Source organism: Notolepis coatsorum (assembly GCF_963971535.1).
Source record: "Notolepis coatsorum genome assembly, chromosome: 1".
Taxonomy (NCBI): domain Eukaryota; kingdom Metazoa; phylum Chordata; class Actinopteri; order Aulopiformes; family Paralepididae; genus Notolepis; species Notolepis coatsorum.
The window spans coordinates 213,109,608-213,121,304 of NC_140165.1; the positions used below are offsets into that span (position 1 = coordinate 213,109,608).

Below are 11,697 nucleotides of genomic sequence, written 5' to 3' on the forward strand. Positions count from 1 at the left end.
TCCTTCAGTCGAGGACAGCCCTACAATATACAGACGTCCACTTAGTTTGTCCCACTTGTAAAACATAATATACAGATGTTCACTTAGAACTTAAGCTGAACAGCAACAACGATGTGCCGTAGACAAACGGCAGCCTTTTAGGCCCCTATGTTGGTGCAGTTAAATCAGGTGGTCCTTTTTTTTTTTAATTGCTGAAGGACCATACCAGTCTAATTATGCCTTCTCGCAACTACCAGATTGCCCGTCTTTTAACTGATTTTGTGTTCGTATGGTGTATATGAGTGCCTCAGCTGATCTCAGCTTACCTTAACACCATTCACTCTGCCATTGATGTTGAAAAGGGGTGGAAAATATACTTTTTTGAACATTGCCACTTGCCAGGCATAATGTAACTCAAGCTTCTGAAAACCACTAGGTTGTTGAATTCTCACCAACACTCTACTACAAGCCCTGGACGTCAAACTTCCGCATCGTGTTCCGAGTGCTCCCGGTTGCTGCAGGAATTTGAATGGCTCGCAGTAGAGTAATAGTTAATGTTAGTGAAAAATATACAACCTGGTGGTTTTCACAAGAGTGAATTTCCTACGCCTATTGACCTTCAAGTTTCATGGAGTATATTTCCGTTCAACATCAATGGCAGTGAGAAAGGTAGGCGGAGATCTACCAACACATACATAATACACATGTTTACACTCTGGTGATGGCGAGAATTCCAAATTAGACTGGTATGGCCCTTTAAGCCAACCTGATTAGTCACAAACTGGGGGTCCTTTCAGTACATTCAGTACTTTCTTGAAACCTGTGTTTATTGTCGGGGACAATCCATCTGCATTTAGTCGGGGACAACACATCTGTGTTAGTTGCAGACAACACGTCTGCGTTTAGTTGGGGACAATATACCTGTTAGTTGGGGACAATATGTCTGTGTTAATTGTGGACAACACGTCTGCATCAGTTAGGGACAACGTGTCTGCGTTTAGTTGGGGACAATATACCTGTTAGTTGTGGACAATATACCTGTTAGTTGGGGACAACATGACTGTTAGTTGTGGACAATATACCTGTTAGTTGGGGACAATATGTCTGTTAGTTGGGGACAATATACCTGTTAGTTGGGGACAATATACCTGTTAGTTGGGGACAACATGTCTGTTAGTTGGGGACAATATACCTGTTAGTTGGGGACAATATACCTGTTAGTTGGGGACAACATGTGTGTTAGTTGGGGACAATATACCTGTTAGTTGGGAACAATATACCTGTTAGTTGGGGACAACATGTGCGTTAGTTGGGGACAATATACCTGTTAGTTGGGGACAATATACCTGTTAGTTGGGAACAATATACCTGTTAGTTGGGGACAACATGTGCGTTAGTTGGGGACAATATACCTGTTAGTTGGGGACAACATGTGCGTTAGTTGGGGACAATATACCTGTTAGTTTGGGACAATATACCTGTTAGTTGAGGACAACATGTGCGTTAGTTGGGGACAATATACCTGTTAGTTTGGGACAATATACCTGTTAGTTGGGGACAACATGTGCGTTAGTTGGGGACAACACGTCTGCGTCAGTTGGGGACAATATACCTGTTTAGTTTATTTTTTTTAAAAAATAATAATTTGATCCACTTTTTCTCCCATTTTCTATATTTTCTCCCATCCCAATTTCGTATCATCCAATTCAAACCTCCCCTGTCACGAACGCTGTTTCTTGCCTCCCACAAGCCGGCTGGAATGTGGACTAAGTCATACATAGCACAAGTCCCCTCCGGTACTTGAAGTAACAGCAGTCGCATCTTTTCACCTGCGCAGCTCGATCTCTCAGTGGCGAGGAGTAACGCGTGGGAGGCTCACGCTGCCCCCGACACTTCCCGATTCTACTGCGCAGGCGCAACCGACCTGTAGGAGTCGCTGTCCACAACGCCCGATCCCCACCCATCAGTTTCCCACCCCCTAATACGGCCAATGTGTATTAGTATGAACGACCAGCTAAACTGAAAGCAATGTGGAGCGCTGGGCTCGAACAGGCAAGCCCAGCGTCTCCTTCATTTGTGGCGAGCGCCTTGCCCACTACGCCACGTAGCCGCCCAATTATTTAAAAAATAATTAAGAGTGAAGGCACTGGTTAAGAGTTGTGGTTTTTGAGATATTCAAAACAGAAGTGTCACTTTCTAGTGGAAGTCACTGGGGGACAAACTGAAAAACACCCTGATTACCACCGTGTCTGTCTGCTAGAGCCCCCACCCTGTCTGTCTGCTTCAGAGCCCTCACCCTGTCTGTCTGCTTCAGAGCCCTCACCCTGTCTGTCTGCCTGCTTCAGGCCCTCAGCCTGTGTCTGCCTGCTTCAGGCCCTCACCCTGTCTGTCTGCTACAGGCCCTCACCCCGTCTGTCTGCTACAGGCCCTCACCCCGTCTCTCTGCTTCAGGCCCTCACGTGTCTTTCTGCTAGAGCCCTCACCCGGTCTGTCTGCTTCAGGCCCTCACCCTGTGGTGCGATAAGAACCACCTCCAGCTAAATGTGACGAAGACCAGGGAACTGGCTGTGGATATGGGGAGGAGTACACCTGTGACCCCCATTTCCATCAGGGGGGGGGGGGGGGGGGGGGTCGATGTGGACATGGTTGAGGACTACAAATACTTGGGAGTCCACCTACAACAAACTGAACGGGTCAGAACACACAGAGGCACTCTACAAGAAGGGCCAGAGCCGACTCTACTTCCTCAGAAGGCTGAGATCCTTCAACGTCTGTACAAGGATGTTCTATGAGTCGGTGGTGGAAGGCGCCTTCTTGTACGCTGTGACCTGCTGGGGCAGCGGACACAAATGGGCTGGAAAAGCTGGTTAGGAAGGCCAGTAATGTGGTAGGGGAGGAGTTCGACTCTCTAGCGGTGGTGGCGGAGAGGAGCCTTACTGAGCTCCACACCATCAGGGAAAACCCTTCCCGCCCAATATAAACAGACTTGGCTGACAGAAGGAGCACGTTCAGTGATAGACTCACGAGATGTAGCACTGAACGGCACAGGAAGTCCTTCATTCCGACAGCCATCAGACTTCACAATGCATCACTGAGCACAGGGTGACAGTTACAGTTACCATCACAATATTACACTTGGTGTAGACTTCTGTATATTTTATATTAGAATGTATAAACATAACATAGGGAATGTATATCCCAGAGCTGGGTATCTTTATTCTTAGGCTTATTTTATTCTTCATTTGTGACTTGTTTTGTCTCCCTAAATGTTTACCGTTTACTGTGAGCGATTTCTAGTGCCAAATTTCCCTCGGGATGAATAAAGTATTTTTATTCTATCTATGTCTGCTTGCATTGCAAACACATGCTACAGTTTTTCTACTTCAAAGATCTCCAAACACCTGATGGAAGTGCCTTCAGCATGGCCTGGACAACATTGACGAAATATGAGAAATTGAGGATGCAATGAAAACACAGCGTAATCGAATGAAATTATCTTTATGTAATATCTTCCGATGATTATGTTCATTGTAAAATGTCTCCAGTTGATATATTACAGTTGTAGGGTGCTCTAGACAATCGCTTTAAAAAAGTTCAATCCTTCGCCAGAAACAGGTGTTTTCTGAGCTCTAACAAAATACAAATATATAAACAAAAGTTATGTCCAAATGTGGAAGGGGTTGCTGGTGAAGTCGAGTTTTAGCAGAATGGTTTTTGTTGTTGCGAAATACCTGAAAAAAGTATACTAAAACATTGGAGCACCATTTGAAAAGATAATTGCATAACATAAAACTGGCCAATATCATAATTCTGTTTCCAAACAAATTGTCAAAAATGTCTTTAAAAAAGAAAAAAAATACATACTACGGATCAGCATTCTTTTAAATAGATGGTAAAGCGATCGCTTTTATCACCAACATACATTTTTTTTTTACAATCAATTTGAAACTCCTGTGAGGAAAAACTCACATTATTTTTAAAGAAGCACACAAAATTAAAAACATTTTAAAAGTAACCCTTGGCAATTATTCAAATTGGTAGCATGATATACAAACATCCTGAGTATTTGCTTCTTTTCGTTTTTCTTCTCTTCTCGTCAAGGATGTACACAATAACTTTGTTAAAACAAAGTGGGGGAAAAAATAGACCTATTCAGAAAAAGTCTGTACAAAAAGAAATCCCAACGGCGCCTCAGTATCGTCTCCGCCTGCCGTCTTGGTAGCCGCGGTTACCGCTTCTGTCGTCGTTTTGCCGGCTGCCGCCTCTGTCGTCGTGTTGGCGGTTGCCACCTCTGTCGTCGTGGTGACGGTAGCTCTCCCGACTGTGGCCATGTTGACCGGAACCTACCTCTTCTGCTTGGCGCCTGCTGTAGTGGCCACCGCTACCAGTGTTCCCTGGAGGAGACGATGATGATGATGACGACTGCTGCTGCCTATAGGAGGAGTTGTTCTGTTGCTGAGAGCCGCTGCCACTGTAGCTTCTGCCTCCGCCTCCTTCTCCGCCTCCTGGTTGGTTCCTCTGCTGCATGTTGAACCCTCCTCCGTTCAGCTGGAGTTGCTGCATCTGCTGCATTTGGAGCTGCCACATCATATTGCCCATCTACGGATGGATTCGATTAAAAATGTATCGTCATCATACAGCACAACGAAAAGTGCAATAGTAATATACAGTGTACAGATGATTAAACTGGGTATAAAACATATAAATTAGTACTACAGAGTGTGGTGCTAATAAGATGCATGTACAGAGTTGTAATATTAATTAGTAGTCATACTGGCCTGCAGCGTAACTAGTAAGAGTAGGTAAGATATATGTACAATAGTATCTAGTCTACCGATATGTAAAAGGATTATGTGTAGGTATGTAGAGACAGATGCATGTGGATATATATATATATATATATATATATATATATATATATATATATATATACAGTATATACAGCATTATTGTGCATGCCATCATACAGAGTTATATGGGTTATATGCAGGTGTATAAGTAGGTATATAGAAGGGGGATATGGATAGCTAATAATAGGGCTGGGGAAAATGGAAAACAAAAATAATTCATAAACAGTCAAAATCCCTTCAAAATATCACATTAAGAGACAAAGACCTTGAGGAACACCATAGAAGTCACGCTGGTGGTATAAAAAAAACTTTGACATTTAGCGATTTCTGTAAGAATTGCAGTGAGGTCAAGTAAAGAAAATAGACTCACTACAATAAAATATCTACTAAGGGGACGAACACCACATACAAATAAAATTGTATTGTAATTGGGTCATTGGATCCACATGAGTCTCAGATTTCCAGGCATACACAACTTATGTAATTCCAAGACTGTTTAGGAACCCCAGTATCAGAAATAGACAAATACACCATTTTAGAATAGGCAAAAATAACACATTTGTACTGCATGCAAAGAACTGCATGGAATTAGCATAAAGTGCGCATGTAAAGGGTAGATTCATGGGTACTCAAAGAACCAATTTTCATTCACATATGTTGGAGGTGAGAGGTCAAGGAACTCCTTTGAAAATGACCAAGGCATTTTTTGTCCTGGCAAAAATATAGCCTAAATTTGGCACATTACTTAGCCCCCTACCCGACAATGTACCAATGAATACCTTAGATGGCATGATACCAGTATCTTCATTCTAACTTCAAGACTGTTAAAGTTTGGGGGGGAAAAAACGATAATTATGTCAGACAGTCTGGAGTGCTTGATTTATGACGCAATGTCATTTGCGGTCCGGCCCCGGACCGCATGGGCGGAAGAGGTTAAGAAGAGAGAAAAAGCTTACCATTACTTGTTTTTGGAGGTTATCGGGAGATGAGAAGGTCCTCTGGATTGGAGGGGTATATGGGGGAGAATTCAACAGGGCTTGTGATCTGTAAACAGTATGAAAATTAATTCCTTATCAATACAAGCAAATAACAAAGGCACAGATGTTGAAAAATACAAATATTGTACACAAGTGAAATGTAGCTTTTCCCAATAAATGTGCCGAACCTAAAAGGGATAGTTCAGATTTTTGGAAACCTAACCCCATTTACTACTTAAAAATTAGTGACTGGTAGAGTCCTCTCAACACAATTCATGCTATTCCTCATGCTAGCTCTGTCTAGTTAGCCCCAGACCGGTATAAACTGACTGAAGACAACTGAAAGCTAATCGACAGTGCACCAAAGTAGATTTCAGACGTCTTCCGTCAGCATGTACAGACAGGAGCATGAACCCATTGACTTTGCATTGGTTTGTTGCTAACCAGCCGGAGCTTGTATGAGGAACAGCATGAATTGTACTGAGAATCAAAAAAGGACTCTACCGATCAACAACATCATAATTAACCCATTCTCTGCCACCACTTTGACCATCCTAAACCATCCTCTGCCAACGCTATTTGTCTATGGAGATGTTCACCTTCTTTGCAGGGCTATAACTTTTTAAATTGTATTGCTAAATTGACATTACTATGGCCCATTCAACATCAATTATCTATCGTTCAGGATGTAGGAACGTTTTACTTTTTCATTCACACATTCATACTAAAATACTGTCTAGAGTATAAATATGTTATCGTTTTCTGCAGTATTTCATAGAACGTGAGATATAGGCATAAATGCATATATTAGATTATCAAATGCAGTTTGATACCAATCCATGCTATATTAAAAATGTCAACTGTACATGGTCCTAAACGTCATGACTGATCATCTGCGGGTGAACGGGGGGGGGGGGGGTCGTTTATAATTCAATGACCGACGTTAAATGATTTATGTAGTATGGGTGATATATTGATCAGAGCAGTTTGTATCGAAAATGATAAAGAAAAACGCTGAAACTCACGTCAGTCTCCTCGTAGCGTTGGGCGATGAGTGGAGCAAACAGATCCCAATTATGTGATGTTGATCGATGCGATCCATTTCCGGTTTGTATATTACTAATGCACGTCCAAATCATGTTGATTATTGAGTTATGGCAAAGATCCATATCCACAGTGTCTGTATTGAGCCCCGGGACGATAAACGAGTGGCCGGACGAAATTAGGGGACGGACCGAGCTCCAACGAGCACTTCCGGTTTGGCAACTCGCCGATCGGCCACCAGGTGGCGGTATTGAAGCGTTGCAGAGTTGTGATGGCTCAGACAGCATCAGCCAAGACTCCGTGGGTGAAATATGAATACCATGACGAAAATATGAAATATTGATCTCAAACACGCCTTACGGCGTGATTGGCAGAAAACGCATGGCGGAGAAACCCGCCTTAACTTGTGATTGGCGGAGAATGGGTTAAGTACTGTAAACTGTAAGTACTGTAAATTGTACCTAAATTGTACCTCATCCCATTTCTGCTTTGCACTATATAGTACTGTACATTAGTACACTGCATAGTATTGTATATTATATGGTAACTCAGAACATTGTACATATGTCTATACCGAACACTGACCTCATTTTCTTCTTCTAAATTACATGCTATACTATGTTATTTGATACTATCTTGTCTAGCACAGTCTCTGGAGCGTAACAGTAAGAAGCATTTTGTATGAAAGTATTCTGTACTTCTGTATGACAACTATTAAAGAAACTTGAAGTAGCAAATAGGACTAGGGTTCCAGAAATCGTAAACAACCGCTCTAAAATAACTTTTTTTCCCCTTTGGTTACAAGCAACTTTATTCTTACAGCAGTCTTTTCATATAGAGCATCCCACCAATGGAACTCGATACCTCAAACAATTAGAGTGTCCACATCATATCATTCATTCAAGTGTAGGGTTAGGGAATGGCTCATTGAAAACCAGCATTGTCAACACTGAGGTGTCTGTGTGTGGATATGGTGTGTTTGTCTATGTCTGGGTCTTTTAATATGTCATGATGTGCTCTGTCCTTGTGTCCATGTGAGCTGTATCCCTATCGTATGTCTATGTGCTTTTGTAGTGTTTTTATTCTAATGTTATTTATCTTGATTTTATTCTGTTTTTATTGCCAACCCTTTTTTACACAGGATTTTAGCCTGTACCTTCTGGCAGGGGGACTGCCAATGGAAATTACTTAGCATTTGGCTAAAATTGGGTGCATTTACATTTGTACAATGTTTTATTAATGTACGCTGTCCGTCCCCCTTGATCAAATAAAGTAAACCTAACCTTACCGTTGGCCTGGATTAGGAGTGGTCGCAGGGCTTATATTCTGTGAGTTCCCCGGACTGTTGCTGTGGCTGCTCCCTGTGGCATAGTGAACAGAAAGGAGGTCTGGGTTCATAGGTGCATTTGAAAAGACATTCTTATGGCATAGTTCATTCTGGTCAGTGGATGAATGAGTTTTGAGATGCCCCTATTACGTCCAAAAAAACAGGCAACTCTGAACACAATGTGAACCAAATCCAATTTGTCCCAAGTACAGATCAGTGTCTTAACGCAGGCTAGAAGATGCATAGAAGTAAAGTCATGTTAAAAAGACTAAATACCCTGCACTTTATTTCATAACAGCACAGTCAGTTACCAAACCACAAGATATAGCCTATATTCCCTGACAGTTTTACAGTAGGTACTGCCACTTTATGAATGTATTATCCATAGACAAATTGGTTATTATAGGAAAGCGCACAATGGATTTCATCTACTAAGCACACATCCTGAAGATCCATGACCATGTGCAGCACATGCAGATCACGGAATAAATTAAAAGGTATCTTTCCAGATTCCAAAAAGCAAAAATTAGAACATGTTAGGAAGCAGAGTGTATGTTCTCAATCTAGTTTCGTTCCCCAGGACTTGAAAGCTGGCTTCAATTTATTCAATACACATCAGCGACCCATCTCAAACACAGCCCTCTTTCCATTATTCTCCAATCACAAGCGTTGCTTCCCTCTACCCACTTGACAGTATGTCGATGTGACATAACAGATCAGGGGGGGACACTGTACACTGTACATTGGAATACAGTACTGTACATCATTTACTGTACAACTGGGTTAGGACATTTGTAGGGGCCAGTTTCGAATTGCAGTCTCCTGTAGGTGTTTTTTGAGAGTGTTTTTGAAAGTGGGTAGTGATTCACATTCCGTTACAGCTTTGGGTAGGGCGTTCCACATTGATGTGGCATAATTGCGAAACGTGTTTAGTCCCTTGTTTGAACCGAATCTGGGTTTAACATGATTTGTGGAGCTCCCTCTGGTGTTGTGATCGTGGTATTCACTGACCTTTGGGAAGTATTTTGACATGTACATGGGTTGGGTACCTTGGTCGCGTATCTTGTAGACCAGGCCCATTGCAAGTTGCTGTACTCTGTCATCTACTCTAAGCCATCCTAGGTTGTCAAAGTGGGCAGGGGTGAGGTGGGTTCTAGGAGTCAGGTCAATCAGTAGTCTGACTAGCTTGTTTTGAGATGTTTGTAATTTGTTTTTTAGTGCCTTTGAGGTGCTTTGGTACCATGAGGTGCAAGCATAGTCGTAGTACCCTTGAATGAGTGCTCCTGCTAGAGTCTTCAGGGTATTCTTGTTTACCAGAGAGGAGATCCGGTACAAGAATAGAGTTAGTTGGTTGACTTTTTTTTATTACATTGGATGCCATTTTTTCACAGGAAAGATTAGCCTCTAGGATGGAACCCAGGTAGGCAATTTCCATCTTTCCTTGTGACAATATTGTCACCCACTGTAACCGAGAAGCCGTCGGTCTTGCTGAGTTTGTTATTTGAACCGAAGATATGCAAATATACAGTACTGTTAACCATAGACCCTGAAAGAGTTCCATTCCGTGTTAGTTCTGAAATATATGATTGTGATATAAAGAGTTACCGGTGTCCACTTGCCTGATCTAAACTGAACATGGATCGTTCTGCCAAACAACGCCGTCCCATCCAACAGTTTCATGGCGTATGGTACAGACACGTCTTGTTTGTACACGGCGAAGCCAAACGTTTTCTGTTTACCGTCGTTGTCCTTTGGGATTTTCGTCCTGGAGAGAGGCCCTGCCTGCAAGACACCAAACATATTTAAAAAATAATGCATGGTTACATCCAGCGAGAATATTGACGGCGATTATGACGACGTGCATCTACCACGATTAGCATATCGTTAGCCATCTACTAAGCTAACGTTAGTTACAGTTACTATTAGCTAGTGTTGGTTAACGTTAGCTAGGTGGCTAGTATCGGCAGAAGATTTAAATAGTTACATTTTCAGTTATAATTGTACACCAGTCTAGACTGAAGTTAGTAATTAACGCTAGCAAGGTCAGCCAATACTGTTAGCTCGCATGAGCAGCCAGCAGCTGTAAGCCAAACTCGCTACGTTAGCCAACGTTAGCTGTATTTGCATCAACGTTACCTGTATAAACAGTTCGTACAAAATTTCCTCAGTGACTCTTGAATCTAGATTTCGGATAAAGAGCGTCAGATCTGCCTCATCCTCTATTCCCATTGTGCCGATATACCGATGTTTCCACTTCTAGCTACGCAAACAAAACATTAACAGTACAAACGCGAAACGAGGCTAAATTTATATTGTACAAAAGGCCCAGCTATTGCCGTAAAGTAGTGTCGTGACGCTTATTTTTTCTTCTTTATTTGGGGTTTTGAGACAGGCGGGACTTGTCAAATGAGAACTGCTGCCCTCCGCAGGCAATGAATAGAAATACCTATTTTCACGATGTGTGTTTATACTAAAAGACAGTAAACCCTAACTCTAATTTAGTCTCTTATCCTATAATTCTGCCATTGTCTAATAAATTAAACAATTCCCAGTCCCTTCAAATAACTTATTACGATGAATTGAAAATGGGGGACCCTGATGTAAACAAGACGAAAGTCTTTCTCTGGTCTGCATCCCCTTAACAATTGTATGTATTGAGCTGTACTGTACTGTACCCATTCTGCAATCTGTTAATAAAGTTTTCAATCAATCAATCAATCAAACTCTGTTCAACCACACAGCTTTATCGCCCAGGCGCCCTGAGGAATGAAAATCCCTTTAATATTCCTCCTTCCTGACACATTTAATATACAATTGATTGATTGATTGAAAATGTTATTAACAGATTGCAGAATGGGTACAATACAGTATGGCTCAATACACACAATTGTTAAGGGGATGCAGACCAGAGAAATACTTTCGTCTTGTTTACATCAGGTCCCCCATTTTCAATTCATCATGACATTTATGACATACACGACATACAGATCTACAGTACTGTTACATCCAGACATTTATGACATACAAGATATACAAATATACAGTACTGTTTAAGAGACAGATCATAAAAAGAAACTAAATTGGAGGGGGTTGGGTGGGTGGGTTGAATAGCTGCAAAAGTTGAATAGCTGCATCTATTAATATCTCAACTCTCTCTGATTCCCTCTCAACTACTTAACAATTGACATTCATGGCAAGAAATCTGTTTTTCTGATGAATAGCCTGTAGCATCTACCATATTTAAAACATATGTTCGGTTACACTAATGGTGAATTGGTTAAAAAACAATGGGTCTCATTCCCGAACGGATTTACGACTAAACATTTCCTCTTAGGCAGATTTCTGCCCATTTAAGACATATTAGCGCTAGTAGCGCGATTCCCCAAATTTTCCTGAGATCAGATTTGAGCGTGGCTGAGAGCAGAATTTAAGAGTGCTGAGGAGCACACTTATGATTGATTGACTAATTGAACATTTTATTAACTTGACAGACTGTGTTCTCATAGTGATTCCTTCATGT

At 41.7% G+C, this 11,697-nt stretch overlaps 1 protein-coding gene across 3 annotated transcripts; it reads right to left on the bottom strand.

Moving 5' to 3' along the window:
- Positions 1–3,461: 3,461 nt before the first annotated feature.
- rbm7 (RNA binding motif protein 7) lies at positions 3,462–10,509 on the bottom strand. 3 transcript variants are annotated; one of them, XM_084318757.1, is made up of 5 exons: positions 10,314–10,509; positions 9,797–9,959; positions 8,139–8,211; positions 5,792–5,873; positions 3,462–4,578 (listed from the first exon to the last, which is right to left on the bottom strand). In XM_084318757.1, exons 1-5 carry the CDS (start codon positions 10,404–10,406, stop codon positions 4,171–4,173), a joined length of 819 nt encoding a protein of 272 aa, XP_084174883.1. In that variant the 5' UTR covers positions 10,407–10,509; the 3' UTR covers positions 3,462–4,170. The 3 variants fall into 3 exon arrangements, with proteins under 3 accessions (XP_084174883.1, XP_084174881.1, XP_084174882.1); XM_084318755.1 differs by having other exon boundaries at positions 5,786–5,873; XM_084318756.1 differs by having other exon boundaries at positions 5,786–5,873; positions 8,139–8,207; positions 9,793–9,959.
- Positions 10,510–11,697: the final 1,188 nt, after the last annotated feature.

Bases quoted from the DNA above. Each gene is read 5' to 3' on its own strand.
- rbm7 (XM_084318755.1), bottom strand. From the start codon at position 10,406: ATGGGAATAGAGGATGAGGCAGATCTGACGCTCTTTATCCGAAATCTA. The intron at 9,960-10,313 runs GTAACGTTGATG...GGTGTCTTGCAG, and splicing joins TGTACGAACTGTTTATACAG to GCAGGGCCTCTCTCCAGGAC. The intron at 4,579-5,785 runs GTAAGCTTTTTC...ATCCATCCGTAG, and splicing joins ACCTCCAAAAACAAGTAATG to ATGGGCAATATGATGTGGCA.